Below are 21,849 nucleotides of genomic sequence, written 5' to 3'. Positions count from 1 at the left end.
TGTATATCTTTTCTCCCACCTATCTGCCATATGCATCCCACTGACCAATCCCCACTACTCCCTACCTGCTCTCACCTATCACTATCTCTCCTACCTTCCGCTGCCTCACTCCTGCTCTCTCTATTTGTTTCTGAGCTCCCTTCCCCCTCCCCATTTGTGAAGAAGGGTCAACACCGGAAACATCAACTTTCCTGCCCCACTGCTTTCTGGCCTGCTGTGTTCTTCCAGCACTGTTGTCTCCTCCTAGAGCATGTACAGTTTGTGCTATCTCTGTCCGCTTGTGACTTTTTAAAATTTTGTGAGTAACCTGTTCGGTAGCTTCATCAGGTTGATACCTCATTTTTAAGTATGTGTAATGCTGCTCCTGGCATGCCTTCCTACACCCTCCATTGAATCAGGCTTGATCCCCTGACGATAAAGGTTGAGTGAAGTATATGCCAAGTCATGAAGTTGCAGATTGTGCTAGAATATAATTCTGCTATTGATGACCACAGTGTCTCATGGATGCCAATCTTGAGTTGCTGGATCGACTAGAAGCCTACTCTATTTAGCACAGCAATTGTGCCACATGACATGATGGAGGGTATTCTCAATGTGAAGGTGTGAATTCATCTCCACAAGGACTGTGCAGTGATCATTCTTACCCATGCTGTCATGGACAGGTTCATCTGCAGCCAGCTTAGGTCAATGCCAGGTGACCTATCACGTTTCATTTCTTTGTTGAGACTTTATAGTGATTGATACAACTGAGTGGCTTGGTAAGCAAATTCAGAGGTCAGCTGAGAGTCAACCACAATTTTGTGGGTCTGGTGTCACAGCTAGGCAAAATTTCCATTCTGACAATGAGTAATGGTTTCATGGTCAGCAGTAGATTGATAATTACAGATATTTTTATTGAATTCATCTGCAGTGGCAGATTCAAAACAGAACATTAACTGAGGTTCTGTGTTTTAGCATTAATGACACTAAACTGTGGGATTGTAACAATATAATTTTACACCAGCTGGCATTATAACAATGCAATATTACATCTGTTGACCAGATACTGAACTAGGCATACAGATACTCATTACAAGGACAGGTCAGCGTTTAGAAAGTCTATGAGTAAAACATCTGACTCCTCAGTGTTAGACCATCATCTACAAGGGGCAAGGCAGGAGTATGGTAAAGTACAGAGATAATGGGAACTGCAGATGCTACAGAATCCAAGATAACAAAGTGTGGGGCTGGATGAACACCGCAGGCCAAAAGCTGATGTTTTGGGCCGAGACCCTTCACCAGAAAAGGGGGATGGGGAGAGGATTCTGAAATAAATAGGGAGAGAGGGAGAGGTGGACTGAAGATAGATAGAGGAGAAGATAGGTGCAGAGGACAGTATGGGTAGGCAGGTAGGGAGGAGATCGGTCAGTCCGGGGAGGATGGGCAGGGCAAGGGGGCAGGATGAGGTTAGTAGGTAGGAAATGAAGGTGCTGCTTGAGGTGGGAGGAGGGGTTAGGTGAGAGGAAGAACAGGTTAGGCAGGCGGGGATGAGCTGGGCTGGTTTTGGGATGCAATGGGGGGAGGGGAGATTTTGAAGCTTGTGAAACCATTGATACCATTGGGCTACAGGGCTCCCAAGCGGAATACGATCGGTTCACAGTAAACAATTGCACCTCCCAGTCACGAACTAGGCCCGAAACATCAGCTTTTGTGCTCCTAGGATGCTGTATGATAAAATACACCCCACTTGCTTGGATCAGTGTATTTCCAATGACAAGTGCAGCTTGATAACATCCAGGATAAAGCAGCCTACTTGATTACTACCACATTTTCACCCCAATACACAGTTGCAGCAGTGTGTACCATCTATAAGATGCACTGTAGAAATTCACTAAAGCTCCTTAGACAGTATTTTCCAAACCTCTGACCACGACTATCTAGAAAGTCAAGAGCAGCATCATTCACCATCCTGACTGGGAAATATATTATTGTGCATATTGTTGCTGGAACATACTCCTGAACTTCCTCCTTAACAACACTCTGGGTAAATCCACACCACATGACCTGCTGCCATTCAAGAAAGCAACTCACAACTTCCTTCTCAATGCATTTAAGGATAGTCAGTGAATACTGATGCAGCCAAAGAAGCCCACAACTGCTGAGGAATGCTGAACGCCAGTTTGATTTATACTGTCACTCTGAAGATATTTATCTTCATCCACATTTTTAATTGGACTATCTGGACTCAGTCTGGACTACAAGTACAGTCTTGTACAGCATGCTTTGAACACTCAGAACTCTGCAAGGCTCTCCAGTTCTTTTCTTTAAGTCAGCAAAGGCCACAGCTGATTTGCACATTGATCCGAGAAACGGCCATGAGAAATGGTTAAATATTCCAATTTGGCATATTGTTGAAGAAATCAACATTGAGTCTACATATTGGGTAAACTTGCCTGTTTGAATAATGCTATAGGATCCTTTATATATACCTAAGCAGTTACCGATAGGATCCTGGGGAGTTTTGCTGAAAAAGTGGGCCGAGGAGTGCAGGTGCATTATTCCTTCAACATGTAGACACAGGTTGACAGGGTGGTGAAAAAAGCATCATTTGACATGTTTGTCTTCATTGGTGAATACATTGAGTATAAGAGGTGGCATGTCATTTTGTGCCTGTATAGGACATTGGTTAGGCCACTTTTAGAATAATGCATTCAATTCTGATCCCGCTGATATAGGAAAGATGTTGTTAAACATGAAAGGGTCCAGAAAAGATTTACAAGGATGTTGCCAGGATTGGAGGGTTAGAACTACAGGGAGTGACTGACTTGGCTGGGGTGTCAGGGGCTGTGGGCTGGCTTTAGAGGTTTGTAAAATCATGAGAAGCAAGAATAGGGTGAAAAATCAAAGCCTCCATCCCTGAGTAGGGGAGTCTAAAACTAGGGGGCATAGCTTTAAGGTGAGAGGGAAAGATTTAAAAGGGAACTGAGAGGTACCTTTTTTACATGTGTGTGTATGGAATGAGCTGCCAGAGGATGTGGTGCTGGTAGGTACAGCTATAACATTAAAAGGCATCTGTATGGGTACATGAATAGGAATGTATTAGAGGGATATGGGCCAAATGCTGGCAAATGGGACTAGATCAGTTTAGGATATGTGTTCAGTGTGGAAGAGTTGGTCTGAACAGTCCATTTCTGCATTGTATAACGCGATGACTGTATGCAGACAAATAGAGCAGTACATCTATATCAGTGATAATGGGAGCTGCAGATGCTGGAGAATCCAAGAAAACAAAGTGTGGAGCTGGATGAACACAGCAGGCCAAGCAGCATCTCAGGAGCACAAAAGCTGACGTTTCGGGCCTAGACCCTTCATCAGAGAGGGGGATGGGGAGAGAGTTCTGGAATAAATAGGGAGAGAGGGGGAGGCAGACCGAAGATGGAGAGAAAAGAAGATAGGTGGAGAGGAGAGTATAGGTGGGGAGGTAGGGAGGGGATAGGTCAGTCCAGGGAAGACGGACAGGTCAAGGAGGTGGGATGAGGTTAGTAGGTAGGAAATGGAGGTACGGCTTGGGGTGGGAAGAAGGAATGGGTGAGAGGAAGAACAGGTTAGGGAGGCAGAGACAGGCTGGGCTGGTTTTGGGATGCAGTGGGGGGAGGGGAAGAACTGGGCTGGTTGTGTGGTGCAGTGGGGGGAGGGGACGAGCTGGGCTGGTTTTGGGATGTGGTGGGGGAAGGGGAGATTTTGAAGCTGGTGAAGTCCGCATTGATACCGTTGGGCTGCAGGGTTCCCAAGCGGAATATGAGTTGCTGTTCCTGCAACCTTTGGGTGGCATCATTGTGGCACTGCAGGAGGCCCATGATGGACATGTCATCTAAAGAATGGGAGTGGGAGTTGAAATGGTTCGCGACTGGGAGGTGCAGTTGTTTATTGCAAACCGAGCGGAGGTGTTCTGCAAAGCGGTCCCCAAGCCTCCGCTTGGTTTCCCCAATGTAGAGGAAGCCACAAACCGGGTACAATGGATACAGTATACCACATTGGCAGATGTGCAGGTGAACCTCTGCTTAATATGGAAAGTCATCTTGGGGCATGGGATAGGGGTGAGGGAGGAGGTGTGGGGGCAAGTGTAGCATTTCCTGCGGTTGCAGGGGAAGGTGCCGGGTGTGGTGGGGTTGGAGGGCAGTGTGGTGCAAACAAGGGAGTCACGGAGAGTGTGGTCTCTCCGGAAAGCAAACAAGTGTGGGGATGGAAAAATGTCTTGGGTGGTGGGGTCGGATTGTAGATGGCAGAAGTGTCGGTGGATGATGCGTTGTGTCTGGAGGTTGGTGGGGTGGTGTGTGAGAATGAGGGGGATCCTCTTTGGGCGGTTGTGGCGGGGGCGGGGTGTGAGGGATGTGTTGCGGGAAATGCGGGAGACGCGGTCAAGGGCGTTCTCGACCACTGTGGGGGGAAAGTTGCAGTCTTCACCAGCTTCAAAATCTCGCCTTCTCCCACCGCATCCCAAACCAGCCCAGTTCGTCCACTGCACCACACAACCAGCCCAGATCTTCCCCTCCCCCCAGTGCATCCCAAAACCAGCCCAGCCTGTCTCTGCCTCCCTAACCTGTTCTTCCTCTCACCCATCCCTTCCTCCCACCCCAAGCCGCACCTCCATTTCCTACCTACTAACCTCATCCCACCTCCTTGACCTGTCCGTCTTCCCTGGACTGACCTATCCCCTCCCTACCTCCCCACCTATACTCTCCTCTCCACCTATCTTCTTTACTCTCCATCTTCGGTCTGCCTCCCCCTCTCTCCCGATTTATTCCAGAACCCTCACCCCATCCCCCTCTCTGATGAAGGGTCTAGGCCCGAAACATCAGCTTTTGTGCTCCTGAGATGCTGCTCGGCCTGCTGTGTTCATCCAGCTTCACACTTTATTACCTATTGACCTGTGTTGTCACCTTCAGGGAACAATGGTCCTGAACACCTTGATCTCTCTGTTCATCAATAGATACAATAGATGTAACTTATATTTCCAAAATGCAATCAATTAGCTGTTGCACAAAAAGAACAAAGAAAATTACAGCACAGGAACAGGCCCTTCGGCCCTGCAAGCCTGCGCTGATCGAGACCCTCTGTCTAACCTGTCATCTATTTTCTAAGGGTTTATGTCCATTTGCCCCCTGCCCATCCATGTACCTGTCCAAATATATCTTAAAAGATGCTAACGTGCCTGTGTCTACCACCCCTGCTGGCAATGCGTTCCAGGCACCCACCACCCTTTTGTGTAAAGAACTTTCCATGCATATCTCCCTTAAACTTACCTCCTCTCACTTTGAACTCATGACCCCTAGTAATTGAGCCCCCCACTCTGGGAAAAAGCTTCTTGCTATCCACCCTGTCTATACCCCTCATGATTTTGTAGACCTCAATCAGGACCCCCCTCAATCTCCGTCTTTCTAATGAAAATAATCCTAATCTACTCAACCTCTCTTCCTGGCTAGCAGCCTCCATACCAGGCAACATCGTGGTGAATCTCCTCTGCACCCTCTCCAAAGGATCCACATCCTTTTCGTAATGTGGCGACCAGAACTGTACACAGTACTCCAAATGTAGCCAAACCAAAGTTCTATACAACTGCAACATGACCTGCCAACTCTTGTACTCAATACCCCATCCAATGAAGGAAAGCATGCCATATGTCTTCTTGACCACCCTACTGACCTGCGTTGTCACCTTCAGGGAACAATGGACCTGAACACCCAGATCTCTCTGTTCATCAATTTTCCCTACGACTTTTCCATTTACTGTATAGTTTGCCCTTGAATTTGATCTTCCAAAATGCATCACCTCGCATTTGCCCGGATTGAATTCCATCTGCCATTTATCTGCCCAACTCTCCAGTCTATCTATATTCTGCTGTAATCTCTGACAGTACCCTTCACTATCTGCTACTCCATCAATCTTAGTGTCATCTGCAAACTTGCTGATCAGACCACCTACACCTTCCTCCAAATCATTTACATATATCACAAATAGCCACTGGTCACAGGTCTCCAATTTGAGAAACTCCCTTCTACTACTACTCTCTGTCTCCTGTTGCCTAGCCAGTTTTTTATCCATCTAGCTAGCACACCCTGGACCCCATGTGACTTCACTTTATCCATCAGCCTGCCATGGGGAACCTTATCAAACGCCTTACTGAAGTCCATGTATATGACATCTACAGCTTTTCCCTCTCAATCAACTTTGTCACGTCCTCAAAGAATTCTATTATGTTGGTAAGACATGACCTTCCCTGCACGAAACCATGCTGCCTATCACTGATAAGCCCATTTTCTTCCAAATGGGAATAGATCCTATCCCTCAGTATCTTCTCCAGTAGCTTCCCTACTATTGACGTCAGGCTCACCGATCGATAATTACCTGGATTATCCTTGCTGCCCTCCTTAAACAAGGGTACAACATTAGCAAGTCTGCAGGCCTCCGGGACCTCACCAGTGTCTAAGGATCCTGCAAATAAGGCCAGTTATTAAGATATGAGACATTCCATTCTCCCAATTTCTCCGTCTCCATTGCATTTGTTCTGATGATGCCATGTTTTATGAGAGGTGCCTCTGCTATATCATCCTTATTCCTCACGTCAGGAATCACACCCTGCCGCATCCCAATGTGATGACAAGGCCTCCAGCTGTGTCCAGACCATTCACAGCATTTCTGTCCTCCCCTTCTTCTCCCTCTCAGAATGATATAGTTTCTCATATCCTCACTTTCCACCCCACCATTGACATTCAAAGAAAAATCTTCCAATGACTTCAGCAGGATAAAATTCATTTTTCCCTCCTCTCCACTGTCATCATTCTATAAGGATCCATACCTGAGTGATACCCTGACACACTACCCCATCACTCAGTACATTTTCACTCAAATCTGCCACCCCTGCTCACGTGATCTCCCCATGCAATCACAGAAGGTGTGATTTTTGTCTTTTCATGGCTACTGGCTTGTTAACTCAATTTCTATCTCCAGAGATGCTAATACACATGCTGAGTTTCTCCAACACATTCTAATTTTATATAAAAAAGTGCAGAAGTCTTGCCAATACCATACAATACACGAGTTAGACCATACCTGGAATACTGTGAACAGTCTTCATCCCCTCATCTGAAGAATATTACGCTGGACAAAACCTGAAAGTACTGCGGATGCTGGAAATCTGAAATAAGAACAGAAATTGTGGGAAAATCTCTGGAGGACAGGCAGCATCTGTGGAGAAAAATCAAAGTTAACATTTCAGGTTTGGTGACCCTTCTTCAGAACCCAATGCCAAACTGGCATTGGAGGCAGCCTAGAGAAGGCTCCCTATATTAATACCAGGCATGGAGATATTTTCCGATGAGAAAACATTAAGTAGGTTTGTCTGTACCATATAGAAGGCTGGTAGATGACCATCCTGAGGCATTAAAGATTCTTAGGAAACTTGACAGGGCCAATGTTGAGAGGTTGTTTCCCATTGTGTGAGAATTTGGCCGAATATCAGAATATGAGGTTGCACATTTAAGGCAAAGATGGCAATGAATTTCTTTCTGAGAGGATAGTAAACGTGTGGATTTCCTTATCACAAAAGCCATTTGAGGCAGGATCATTAATAAGTTCAAAGGTGAGATTGACAGTTTTTTTTATTAGTAAGGGCATAAAGGTGAAAGGATTAAAACTAAAAGGGTTAATTACAGGTTTTTTTTAATTCACAGGACGAGGGCATTGCTGGCTAGGCAGTATTTATTACCCAGAGGGTAGTTAAGAGCCAACTACACTGCTGAGGGTCTGTTGTCACGTGCAAGCCAGACCAGGTTCTATGGCAGTTTCCTTCCCTAAAGGACATTAGTGAACCAGAGCATTTATCCCAACAATCAATTCACCGTCATCATTCGACTCTTAATTCCAGATATTTAGTGAATTCAAATTCCATCATCTGCATTGGCAGGATTCAAAGCTAGGCCCCCAGAACATTATCTGGGCCTTTGGATTGACAGTCCAGTCATAATACCACTTGGCCATCGCCTGACCCAATTATTGCAAAGTGTTTGCAGTAAAATAAATGTATGTAGCTGGAAAACAGCCAGGCCAGGGAGTGGGTAACAGAAACAATGAGGCAGACCGCACTGAACAATGAGCAGGATATTGAACGCTTTGAGTGGAAGAGAGCAATGCTTCATGTATGTACAATGAGAAATAAATTACATTTTTGCAACTACAGTTGTAAGTTTATTAAACAAGAAATTGAATATGCAGTTTAATTGTACAAGAGGTAAGAACTGGTGGGGTTTTTTTTGCCAGAGTTTAGACTATTAATGCAGCCTCTGCTTGTTTTGGCACAAGGTTGTTTTGTTTAATTGGAATATGTCGCTTTTATAACTGTTGATTATTTTTGCTTTTCTGCTTCCTTAAAAAGAACTCCCAAGTCTGTAGCAGTACAATAAACTTACTGATGGGTATGTGCAGAACCAAGTTGAGATATCTGATGATCCAGTATCAGATAATCACTTCCCATCATCTCATGTCCATTCTTCCCTCTTCAACTCTATTTATTCCCATTATATTTCAATTTATCTCTGGAAACTGAAGTTTCGTTGCTCACAAGCATCCTTTGTTGAATAATAAGGTTTAGTTTTCCTTTCTTGGCCTGGCCATGTATGATAAATTTCCAGTACTTCTTTTGTTCCTTTAATTCCACTTATCTTGATCTAGTTTTGTCTGCATTGATGTCTGATAAAGATTTTGTCATAAATCTATTATCATGGCCTTCTTCACAAGATAATTGTCAGTTAAAGTTACATTTTAACTTGTTTTCTGAATTCTATTGTTCACTATAATTTAACTCACGTCAAATAGAATCTAATGCCTTACATATCCTTATAAAACTGAAAGTACTCTCAGCATGGCTAGGGTCATGAAGACAAAACAATGCCCGATTGCCAGTTGCTAAGAATTCATGTGCGTAGGCATGAAGAACTCAGAACTTATTCTTTTTTTGGGAATTAGGGTTTATTCCATTTCTACAAGTGGCTCGTCATCATTGTGATCACAGTTGACCTTTTTATCTCACAAATTGCTCGGTACTTGAACGCAATTTGCACAGAGCCTCAGTTCTCCGCTAACCGGCTGGAGCCTTCATGGGGAAGCTTTGAAGTGATAATGCAAGTAAAAGCTCGCCCTCTTCCTCCGTTTGGTTAATAAGGCTCGCTAGCTGAAGAACCCACTGGAATAAATAGGGAGAGAGGGGGAGGCGGACCGAAGATGGAGAGTAAAGAAGATAGGTGGAGAGAGTGTAGGTGGGGAGGTAGGGAGGGGATAGGTCAGTCCAGGGAAGACGGACAGGTCAAGGAGAAACCAAGGGGGAACCAAGCGGAGGCTTGGGGACCGCTTTGCAGAACACCTCCGCTCAGTTCGCAACAAACAACTGCACCTCCCAGTCGCAAACCATTTCCACTCCCCCTCCCATTCTCTTGATGACATGTCCATCATGGGCCTCCTGCACTGCCACAATGATGCCACCCGAAGGTTGCAGGAACAGCAACTCATATTCCGCCTGGGAACCTTGCAGCCATATGGTATCAATGTGGACTTCACCAGTTTCAAAATCTCCCCTTCCCCTACTGCATCCCTAAACCAGCCCAGTTCGTCCCCTCCCCCCACTGCACCACACAACCAGCCCAGCTCTTCCCCCCCACCCACTGCATCCCAAAACCAGTCCAACCTGTCTCTGCCTCCCTAACCTGTTCTTCCTCTCACCCATCCCTTCCTCCCACCCCAAGCCGCACCCCCAGCTACCTACTAACCTCATCCCACCTCCTTGACCTGTCCGTCTTCCCTGGACTGACCTATCCCCTCCCTACCTCCCCACCTACACTCTCTCCACCTATCTTCTTTACTCTCCATCTTCGGTCCGCCTCCCCCTCTCTCCCTATTTATTCCAGTTCCCTCTCCCCATCTCCCTCTCTGATGAAGGGTCTAGGCCCGAAACGTCAGCTTTTGTGCTCCTGAGATGCTGCTTGGCCTGCTGTGTTCATCCAGCCTCACATTTTATTATCTTGGAATTCTCCAGCATCTGCAGTTCCCATTATCTCTGAAGAACCCACTGGCCGTCTTGCTGAGATTGAGAGCAGTGAAAAATAAAGGGCCGTCATTGGCCGCAACAGGGATTTAACGAACTAGCTGCAGTCTGTTGGATGTTATTTGTTAATAATTAATCTGCGGAAATGAACGCTCCTGAAATGTGAGTTTGTTTAGCCAGGCTAAGCCGTGAATCATGTGCATCAACGGATCCCTGCCCCTTAATGAAAGCTCAGAAAACAGCAGGCTGGAGAGGGAGTCTGTTACTGTCTTGAGCGTCCTGAGCGTGACTCTTCTGAGCTTTCTGATCATTGCCACCTTCGCATGGAACCTTTTGGTGCTGCTAACTATCCTGAGAGTAAAGACCTTTCACCGTGTGCCTCATAACTTGGTGGCCTCTATGGCAGTCTCTGATGTGATGGTGGCTGCCTTGGTGATGCCTCTCAGTCTGGTCAATGAGCTCCTCGGGAGGCGCTGGAGGCTGGGCAGGGTCTTGTGTTACGTTTGGATTTCCTTCGATGTTTTGTGCTGCACGGCGAGTATCTGGAATGTTACTGCCATCGCCCTGGACAGGTTCTGGTCTATCACCAGGCACTTGGATTACACTTTAAAGACTCGAAAGCGGATCTCCAATATTATGATCGTCCTTACATGGGCGCTTTCGGCTGTCATCTCGTTCTCTCCTCTTCTTGGATGGGGGGAAGCCTACTCGGCTGACAAGGAGAACTGCCAAGTCAGCCAGGAGCCCTCGTACACCGTCTTTTCAACCTGCGGCGCTTTCTACTTGCCGCTTTGTGTGGTTCTGTTCGTATACTGGAAAATCTACAAGGCTGCCAAGTTCAGGATAGCGAGCCGCAAGAGGAATGCTGTTGTCCCATTGCCCGAAATACTGCAGGTAAGTGAGACTGGGCTTCGCTAAACACCCTGATGCCTTTCCCCACCCAGCCATGAATCTATGTCAGGACGGTAGGTTGAAGATGCAGAGACACTAGAACTGACGCTGCTCTCAATACAATATTGGGTAGCGAGTTGGTCTTTTGGCAAGATGTTTATTATTTGACACCCATTTTGAAAAATAGATTCACAGATGAGGGCGTCGCTGATGAGGCAGCATTTATTGTCCATCCCTAATTGCCCAGAGGGCCGTTAGGAGTCAACCGCATTGTGGTGGACCTGAAGTCACATGTAGGTCAGACCAGGTAAGGATGGCAGTTTCCTTCCCTAAAGGACGTTAGTGAACCTGGTAGATTTTTCCCGACCGTCGTCAATGGATTCACGGTCATCATTAGGCTCGTAATTCCAGTTTTTTTTATTGAATGCAAATTCCACGACCTGCCCTGGAGTTTATTTTCCTAGCTGCCATCAGATCTAAGGAAGGGTCACTGGACCCGAAATGTTAACTCTGACATTTTCTTCAGACTTGCTGAACTTTTCCAGCAACTTCTGTTTTTGTTCCTGATTTGCAGAATCCGCACTTCTTTCGGCTTTTATTTAGTGTTTTCCCCGGGACTCTGGATGAACGGCCCGGCGATAATACCACTGGGCCATTGCCTCCCCTCATTTAAACAATTACGTTAGAACAACATATGTGGATACTTTCCCTCATTTTCTACAAATGAAAAAAAAGTCGATAAAACGTATTGAATTGTTCTGTTTTGCTGGTTTGCTGTAGGAAACCCACCCCCCTTTTTCGTTATTACTGGAGAACGCAGCGAGCTGGGTTTGGGGATAGTGGCATGTGGTGTTTTTTGAAACCCCTCCAAACAGTGAAGAGAGTTGAAGCGGTTTCTCACACGGTCTTAGCATCCTGTCAAAATATCCGCAACAACTGCATTTGAAAATCGGACCTTAAAACAGGATCGCAAACAAACACAGATCATCCTCAACGTTTGTACAAAAAGAGTTTGGAACCTACATTTTAAAAATTGCAAAAAAGCGTATTAACCAGTCAAACTCGTTCACATTCTATATTCTTGCATTTTAATTCATGACCCTTTTCTGTGATATCAAATAAAATGTTTGGTTTGTATTTGTAATGTAAGTTGTACTAATGTTCCACAAAGACGAAAAAAAGACAGGGATCGGGTATCAGCAGCGCATCAGTTCGCATTTTCACAAGGCTGCTAGGGAATCCGCAAGACGCCGTGACTGTGGAAGGAACGCCAGAGAGTGCAGAACTAGATAAGAAAGACTGTACAACAGGGAGAAGATGTTCACGTTACGCCTTTTTTTCAGACAGCAAGCAGGATTCCAGAGTCAGCCGTTTGACTCGATGACGAAAGTATGGAGAGAACACCCAGCGTCAGAGGAAAAGTGGAGGAACATGTTTTGGTAGCACACTGCGGCAACTCCTGTGTTTGCAAATGGCATTGAATGTAGCAATGGTGTATTCAGGTGTGCGTCTAGTTTGAATCCTGGATTAGTACAGAGTAGTGGTCTAGTAAGTCTTAAATCGTAACACTTGTATCTGGCGTTTTCTATCGATTTTCTGTCGATCGATTGTGAAGGTGTCACAAAAAGTGCGGATCTCAACTACCTATTAATGAACGTCAACCTCCTAAGACACGATAACAAAGTGTGGAGCTGGATGAACGCAGCAGGCCATCTCTGACGAAGGGTCGAAGCACAAAACGTCAGCTTTCGTGCTCCTGAGATGCTGCTTGGCCTGCTGTGTTCATCCAGCTCCACACTTTGTTATCTTGGATTCTCCAGCATCTGCAGTTCCCATTATCACTGATACAATTTCAATCTCCTAAGTCACGTTCGTTTTGTTGCTCACTTGGACACTAAAATTACTATTGTATAAGTGCAAACAACTAACTGGATTTGTAATTTGATTTCTAATTTCTATTTAAATATTCAATGAGCGAATGATAGCATTATATTCTGAAATTCACTTGACGTTGAGCATTAAACGCCGTCGAAGTGTTGCCTTTCTTGCCCTGCTTCCTGAAGATGCTCGAATGCTTTTAACCTGTGAACTTTATCATAGGTGAAGGAAGCCAGCCACCAGCCCCAGATGGAGTGTGCGGTCCGACATACCGCCCTGACCTTCCAGGCGGACGGAGAAGCTTGGCGCCAACAGAAGGAAAAGAAGGCAGCGGTGATGGTAGGGATCTTGATCGGGGTCTTCGTCCTGTGTTGGATCCCATTTTTCATCACCGAGCTCATCAGTCCTCTGTGCTCTTGCAACATCCCCCCTGTCTGGAAGAGTATATTTGTCTGGCTCGGCTATTCCAATTCCTTCTTCAATCCTCTCATCTACACAGCTTTCAACAAAAATTACAACAACGCTTTCAGATATTTATTCATAAAACAGCGATGAGGGTAAGCCGAATAATCTGTCCTCGGCAGTATCCTTAAAGTACTAACAGTGACATTCCCCTTTTAGAATAAAAACGAAGTGTAATACTTCATTGCATTAAATCATCACAATATTAAATATCGAATCTGTTATAACGATGTCTGGAGTGGAATATAAACATAAAGTTTAGACTAGTCACTTTACTGTTTTGTTGTAATACTTGCGATTTTTTTCGAAATGTGTTTATGTTAAAAGCGGAGGAAATTTCCTCGATGGTTCAGAATTGCCTCCGTTACCATGCGAGCTCAGTTGCATACACGGACGCTAGGATATGCCAGCTCTTTATTCACACAATCTCAGATAAAATAAAATGTTGTTAAGATATTGACGATAATTGAGTTTATGCTTTGAACAAATTATTTTAAATGACGGGACATTTCCGGCTTTAAAGTTTTACAATCGTCCCTATGACTGAACTGTGAATCCTCTTTGAATATCAATTCTGTAATTATTTTATTTCATACTCGAGAATAGATCAGTGGTTTCTGATCACATTTTGATAATTTTGTTCTGAATCTGGGCTAAATCTGAACTGTTTCGTAAAATAACATGAGCAAAAAATGTACTACTGGCTATAAATTGACAGTCCTTCGTTCATTTTGCCATCCATTAACTCGCATAACCGTTATCGATATTTTTATTCTGCTCTACTGGCTGCTGGCGTGCAGTATTCCAAAAGCTGCATCTTACATCTTGTAATCAAAATGAGTTCTCAGGGTGACTTTGCATCAGCTAGTCAAAACTACTAAAGCATTGACCATCAGGTCATTCAGTGGAAAACACAATTTGGAGGATTTATTCAGACTGACTTGTGTCTCCGAATATTCACGATTTCCAGATTTTGTAGTTCCCCCCCCCCCCGCCCCGCCAATGTCTATTTGCATATGAAAAGCGAACATTACGCTACTATGCCAGTTTTGTATCTCTGAAGTGATTTATAAATCATAGTGGATACTCTTTTGAGACTGTTTCAGAATTATTTTATGATGTAAAATACGTATCAACTATCGAACGTACATTATAACCATTAAAGTAAACAAAGTTTATACAAAAAGACTGTAGGATGTTTTATTCTTTGTTGAAAGGCAAAGTTCCTACTCTATTTGCTTCCCGAGCTATCTAAGTTATTTGATCAAACTTACTTCAATAATTTATTACGTCAATAATGAATTTTAATTTTGTTTTGAATTTGACACTCTAATGGTAGAGAATTTTCTTTCCTGCCCTCCTGTCACGATGAAATACCCCACTCTGCTGGAACTGTCACAGTATGATGATTTCTATATTACACATATTATAGGAGATATAAATTTTAAATCAAGTACAGTTAATTACAGTTCAATCGCCAGAATGAGTTCCATCGTCATAGTTGACTAACTATAATGTAATTACAACCATATTCATGGAAATGTATAGAAATCTTGATGTAATAACGTAAACAGCAGTAACAGTCACCTGGGCAAGAATATACACATAGCAGTTACAGAAGGAGCAATGCTTTTCCATTAGCTACTAACAAGTGATTAGTTATTCCACAAATGTTGATATTAGCCACGAATCAATGGTGTCTCTTATGCAGAATATGGGCCCACCCCCAGCATTGAACTGCATATGCAGTTTTGAGAAGATAATATACTTTCAGAGACAACGTTGTTTAAGTAAAACGGTACGTTGAGGTCAACTTTCCCTAGAAATGGACATGTGATCCCATCCCTGTCGTAACAAAAAACCGTGGAAATCTTCATAGAACATAGAAAACTACAGCACAGTGCAGGCCCCTCGGCCCACGATGTTGTGCCGTGGAATAATCCTAATCCAAAAATAAAATAACCTAACCTACATTCCCCTCAATTCACTGCTGTCCATGTGCATGTCCAGCAGTCGCTTAAACGTCACTAATTTTCCTGGTCTCCTAGCCAACATTATATCAATGAACATATTATTTTGTCAGTATCTTGTTGCTATTAATCGTGACCTTCTATGTGCCATTTGACGTCATACTCAGCAGGACTTTACAGTCGCGGAAGGATCAGGTCCTTACCATTGTTTAATTTCCCCAGTCCTTCTCTAAGGAGAGCAGAGTCCAGCCAAAGCTCCGGAGGTTCCCTCCTGAGGAAGGGGCACCAGATCCGAAACTTTCACTCTTTTTTTCCTTCACAGATGCTGTCAGATCTGCAGAGCTTTTCCAGCAACTTTGTTTTTGTTCCATCCTAACAGCTGTGTATTCCCAGAAAGCTCAATGATCTGACCTTCCCTTATCTCTGGCTATTTGTCTTAGTAACATGTTAAGGACGTTCCTGAGATGGGTCGGTACATAAAATTCAATTTCTAGTAAGTCGGATGGTGGACATTTCACATTTCAGCAATGTCACGCGTTGTTCTTTAACAGATTTTAATCGAAGATTAACGCATGCCTTTCACGCTTTCGCAGCACAATGCTGAAGGCCGAAGGGAATGGCTACCTTCCCGGTCTACAATTTGGCTGCCTGATTACACACAACAGGTTTTCTAAAGAACAATTTCGATTCTTTCTTTCGACCTTTAGCAGCGTCTATTTGGACATCTTCATCAGCTTTCGTCAGAATAAACTAGAACCTTATTTTATAGTCTAGATTTTTTTAAAAGAAATGTATAAAAACTGAATAGAAGTGCTTCTTCCTTCGAACCGCATATATCAGATACATTCCTTTGAACCACATATATCACGATAGATTCCCACTTCAATAATCAGAGATAGTAGGAATGCCGATGCCGGAGAATCTGATATAACAAGGTATAGAGCTGGATGCATACAGCAGGGCAAACAGCATCATAGGAGCAGAAAAGCTGTCGAACAGATTTCCTGTTCCTCTGATAGTGCCTGGCCTGCCGTGTTCATCTACCTCTACATCTTGTTACCCTATTTCAACCGTTCCTGGCCTTGAAATCACGCATCACACGAATTTTATTTCGTTGTGTCTTTGTGAACGTATCAAATATATTTCACCGACTATCACATTGAAGATTACAAAGAGGCAGTCGATCGTTTTGCAGTGAGTGAAAGTTCAAAGGAAGACAGTATTAAAGAATGCAGCAGATAAAATCGAAAAATACAGCCGTTCAGGAATAACAAAAACTGTAGATGCTCGAGTCAGAGTCAACACAGAGTTGAGCTGGACGAACACAGCAGGTCAGGCAGCATTGGAGGCGCAGGAAAGTCGACGGGTCGAGACCCTTCGAAACTGGGGAGGGGGGGAAAAGGAGCTGGGACATAAATAGAGGGAGGAGGGTTGGGACTGGGATAAGGTATGTGGGCGAGTGATAGGTAGATGCTGTTAGGGGGTGGTAGGCCCTGGTCAGTGGGAAGGGTGGGAGAGAAGATGGATAGGTTGTATTGGGTCAAGAAGGTGGGGATGAAAGGGAGGGCTGGAAATGGGATGGGGAGTGGGAAGGATTTAGAATTCACCAGTTTTAAAATCTTCCACGTTCAGGCCATTGGTCTGTAGGCTCTCAGAGTGGAATATGAGGTGTTGCTCCTCCACTTTATGTGTGGCGTCACAATGGCACTGGAGGAGACCCAGGATGGACATGTCATCAAGGGAAGCTTAGTGACCAGAAGGTGTTATTGATTATAGTGTACAGAATGCAGATGCTCCACGAGTAGAACTCCGAGCCTGCACTTGGTTTCATCAATGTAAAGTAGGGCACACCAGGGGCAATGGATACAGTGGACCAGGTTGGAGAATGTACAGGTGAACCCCTGCCGGATGTGGAAAGTTTGTTTTGGGCCTTGGACGGAGGTGAGGGGTGGAGGGAAGCGTAGGGGCAGGCCTAGCATCTTCTGCAGTTGCAGGGAAAGGTGCTGGGTGTAACAGGTTTAATGCGGAGTGTGGAGTTGAAGAGGGGATTGCAGAGTGAGCAATCCCTACAAAAGGCAAATGGGGTGGAGAGGGAAATATCTCTTCGCTCGTCAGGTTGGATTGTAAGTGGTGGAAGTGACGGATGAGGAGGTTGGTGGGGTGGTATGTGAGTACGTGGGGACTCTGCCTTTATTTTTTGAACAAAAACAAATTTTCTGGAAAAACTCAACAGGTCTGGCAGCATCTATGAAGGAAAAAGCAGAATTGATGTTTCAGGTCCAGTGACCCGTTCCTCAGAATTTTTGTTGGGGGGGCGGGGATTTGAGGACAGAAGTGCAGGAAATGCAAGAGATGCGGTTAAGGGCATTTTTGAACACTGGAGAGGGCAAGTTGAGGATATTGGCGGAGGGGGACTGGTTGAGCTTGTGGGAGAGGAAGAAGCGGATGGCCATGTCCATGTCCTTGGTGAAGATGAGGTTTTTTTTTTGGGGGGGGGTGTCAAGGAATTGGAAGTCTTTGAGGAAGTAGAGGGCCTGGGAAAATGTCCTGAATGTAGGTGGGAATTTCTTGGACTGGGGGAAGGGGCAGTGGTGGGAAGACTGAGTCAAGGCAAGAGAAATTGTCTCTGCCTCTTCCTGCCCCATTGCACACAATGGGTCAGCTGGGGCAATCAGGTTTGTGGATTTTGGGAAGGAGATAGAAACGGGCAGTGCAAGGTTGGGAATGATGAGGTTGAAGGCTGTGGGTAGGAGATCTCCTGAGATGATGAGGTTATGAATGGTCTGAAGATGATGGTTTGGTAATCAGAGGTAGGGTCATAATTGGAGGAGGAGGTGTCAGAGAGTTGGTGCCTTACCTCAGGCAACGTAGAGGTCAGCATGCTATGCCACCACTACACCCCTTATCTGTGGATTTGATGGTGTGGTTGGAATTGAAGTGGAGGGAGCAGAGGGTTAAGCAATGGGGAATAAATAAGGAGAAAGTGAACGATCTGTCAAAGGATCTGCAAATCATACAAGAGACAATAGCTGGATGTAAATTCAATACAAAAACAAATCAGTTCAGGCATTTCTATGAGCAGATATCGTGGGAGGTCTGGCAGAGTAGACATTAGAAGATTTGATAGTTGGTGCATGGCAAAGATTTGCATGTATCATGTAGGTGCAGAAGCCAAAAGAACACTCCACAAAACAACAATAGGAAACAGTTGAGAAAAACCTTTGACTTGATTAGCACCATTCAAACCTTTCAAGATCAAACATATTGTTTAATAACGACTAGGAACTGCCAGCTAAAGCAATAACTCAAACAAAATGTGTTTATTGGCAGCTTAAAACTTAATGAATTAGCATCAGTGTGTTGAATTTTTCGTTGGTGTTTTCATTTAGTACAGCACAAGGTACTAATTTGAAATTAATTCTGAATCGTGGAAAATTTTAACCGGCCATTATGAAATAATGGTTTTGATACAATACTTACACTTTGCAGTTCCAAGAATCACTATACACAACTTTAGTGGAAATTGAGAAGTCACTTACGTTCCTGTGGATTTAGAGTCTGTTATTGTCTCTGATAATATTGAGGAAGAGTGCACATTCAGGAAGATAATATAGGAATGGAAGAAAACTTGGAAGACAAACACCAGTCAGATCCTTCTTCAGAATAAACTGTCTTGGAGGAACTTCCTGAACAAAGCAACAATTCTTCTGGAATATTGGGCTCATTAATAACATAAACCCACAGAACCCATGACCAGGAATTCCCTATGTGGGCAATCATATTGTTAGGGAGTAATTGCCAACAATGCTAATAATTTATTGCTCTGAAAATGGGATGAGGATCTTGCTGGCTCGGCAGCATTTATTCTCCATCCCTAATTTCCCAGAAGGCAGTTCAGAGTCAACCACATTGCTGTGGGACTGGAGTCACATGTAGACAAGACCAGGTAAAAGATGGCACTTTCCTTCCTTAAAAGGACATTAGTGAACCAGGTGGGTTTTTCCGCAGCAATTGACAATAGGCTCACAATTCCAGATATATTTTATTGAATTCAAATTACACCATCTGCTGTGGTGCAATTTTTGAACTGTCCTCAGAATGCTAACTGAGTCTCTGGATTAGCAGTCCAGTGATAATACTACTAGGCCACTGGCCACCCCAGCCCTGCACCCCCCTCCTTCCCCAATTGCTATTCTTCACCTGTTAGCCTTGACTTAGGCAGGCTGTTCGAGGTGATGAGGAGCAGATGAAATCCATGATCCAAAATTACATTTTCAATAGGGTCATTATTTTCAGCTTGTGTAAAAATAGGAGAAAATAATTTTGCATTTTTGATTAAGCCCCGGTGAAGAAATAGCCTGTGGGTTATCATACAAGAGAATACAACAAAACCTCCTTTATTGTTTTATAAAAAAACTGGGAATCAAGTACATTTGCATAATTGTCCATGGAGTGACCATTAATAGCAACACCAATTTAGTGTTGGTGTTGTATTTCTTAGTCAATACAGCTAAAGTCCATTTAATTCATATTTCTCTTCACAAACCTGTGCTCTTGTTAGTGAAACTAGGCATGTGTTCCAATTGTGAAATACTAAAGAATTAAATTTACCATTTATTATATTTGTTGCAGGTATGACAGACTCCAAATTAAGTTTTAATTTCTATTTTTTAAGCATTGGGGTTTATTGACTTTGCTTGCTGTTTCTAACACTCAATATTAGCATAGCACCACCCAAGCCTAAACTGAAATGAAAGTGCTCACTGTAATTATCCTAATTCAAACATCGCTAAAATTGCCCCTTTGATATCACACTCATTAAACATCACACAGGCAGAGAAAAAAAACACAAATCTATTTGACTGAGTGTGCACCAAATGATATCATGAGGTATAGTTACAATGGCCCAATTCAAATGTGTTTAATCCTTAGTGATTTATTCATAATAAATAAATTAACATACGAATCAGAATTATAATGGATACAACATTACATTTTATTGCCTAGCCTACTATTGTTGTAACCTAGAAACAGATGTACGCTTGGGTTCAAACTATGATTAATGTGCCTACATGTGATATTAAAGACACCATAGTCAGTTCTGAAGAAGGATCATGGGATTCAAAACTAGAGAGTGGCAGGGGACTGGGAACCAGAGCAGCAGGTCAGCAAGTGGAGAGATTCAGGGAAAGATGGACGATAGGACCAGCAAATCAGAAAAAGAAAGGACAGGCAGAGACACATAAATGGACACAATGGTACTAATGGGCTTAAAATATATTTATTTCAATGCAAGGAGTATTAAAGGAAAGGCAGATGAGTTCAGAGTCAGTACATGGGACTATGACATTGTGGCCATTACAGAGACTTGGTTGAGAAAGGGCGATGTGAATTCAGAATTGCCTTGCCCGTAGAAGACAGGAGGTAGAGGTGAAAGGATGTTTTTCAGGCTGGATGTTCATGACTAGTGGTGTGCCACAGGGATCCAGAAGAGGGGCCACTGCTGTTTGTGATATATATAAAGGATTTAGATGAAAATGTAGATGGGTGGATTAGTAAATTTGCAGACAAAGCAAAGATTGGTGGAGTTGCAGGTAGTGTAGAATCGTAGAGTCCAGTGTGGAAACAGGTCCTTCAGCCCAACAAGTCCACACCAACTCTCTGAACATCCCACCCAAACCCATCCCCTATAACCGACCTAATCTACACATCCCTGAATGCTACAGGCAATTTAGCATGGCCAATCCACCTAGCCTGCACATCTTTGACTAGGGGAGGAAACCCACGCAGACACGGGGAGAATGTGCAACTGTCTGTGTGGAGTTTGCATGAAGGTGGAATCAAACCTGGTTCCCTGGCACTGTGAGGCAACAGTGCCAATCACTGAGCCACTGTGCCACCCACGTAGAAGGGTGGCAATGGATTTAGGGGATATAGAGCAGTTGCAGATATGGGTGGAGAAATGGCAGATGGAGTTAGATGTCTTTAAATGTATGAGATGCATAGATAAGATTGATGGTGAGAATATATTCCCAAGGTTGAAATGCCTAATATGAGGGGGCATTCATTTAAAGTAGAAGAGAAAGTTGAAAGGAAATGTAAGGGACAAATCTTTTTGGAGGGATATGGATGAAGGGCATACAGAAAAGATTAGTTTCATCTGACATTATGTTTCGCACATCATCATGGGCTGAAGGGCTATTCCTGTGCTGTACTGTTCTATCTTCAAATTCTAGTAGGCCATTTGATCCAACGAACCTGCTCAGCTATTCAATAGGGTCATAGCTGATCATACAGCTTGGTGATCTAATCCCAGGAAAAGGTGAGCTAAAGAGGCTGGTGTTTGCCAAAGAGATAGATTTTGAGACACAACTGGCATTGTGAAACTTGAGTCACTCTCAGGTAGCAGAGGTTGACCATACACTAACTCAAATGGACCCTCTTTTTGCCACCATGAGCCGGTCAAATTAGGGGGAAGGACCATTCCAGTTGCATCATCCGAATATCAAACAACGTCGAATGTTCAGCGCAGGTTGCCTTTAATTATATTAAAATAACAATGCCCAAAGCATAGGA

The 21,849-nt window shown here is 44.0% G+C and overlaps 1 protein-coding gene across 1 annotated transcript; it reads left to right on the top strand.

Moving 5' to 3' along the window:
* The first annotated feature begins 10,267 nt into the window (after positions 1-10,267).
* On the top strand, positions 10,268-14,178 carry LOC125454024 (5-hydroxytryptamine receptor 5A-like). Its single transcript, XM_048534264.2, has 2 exons — positions 10,268-10,966; positions 13,064-14,178. The coding sequence occupies exons 1-2, from the start codon at positions 10,268-10,270 to the stop codon at positions 13,394-13,396; spliced, it is 1,032 nt and encodes a 343-aa protein (XP_048390221.1). The 3' UTR covers positions 13,397-14,178.
* The last annotated feature ends 7,671 nt before the right edge of the window (positions 14,179-21,849 follow it).

Source organism: Stegostoma tigrinum, chromosome 7, assembly GCF_030684315.1.
Source record: "Stegostoma tigrinum isolate sSteTig4 chromosome 7, sSteTig4.hap1, whole genome shotgun sequence".
NCBI classification, from domain to species: domain Eukaryota; kingdom Metazoa; phylum Chordata; class Chondrichthyes; order Orectolobiformes; family Stegostomatidae; genus Stegostoma; species Stegostoma tigrinum.
Note: the sequence above shows the minus strand (reverse complement) of the source record. Positions and strands in the feature narration are given on the sequence as shown.

Bases quoted from the DNA above. Each gene is read 5' to 3' on its own strand.
- LOC125454024 (XM_048534264.2), top strand. From the start codon at position 10,268: ATGTGCATCAACGGATCCCTGCCCCTTAATGAAAGCTCAGAAAACAGC. The intron at 10,967-13,063 runs GTAAGTGAGACT...ACTTTATCATAG, and splicing joins CATTGCCCGAAATACTGCAG to GTGAAGGAAGCCAGCCACCA.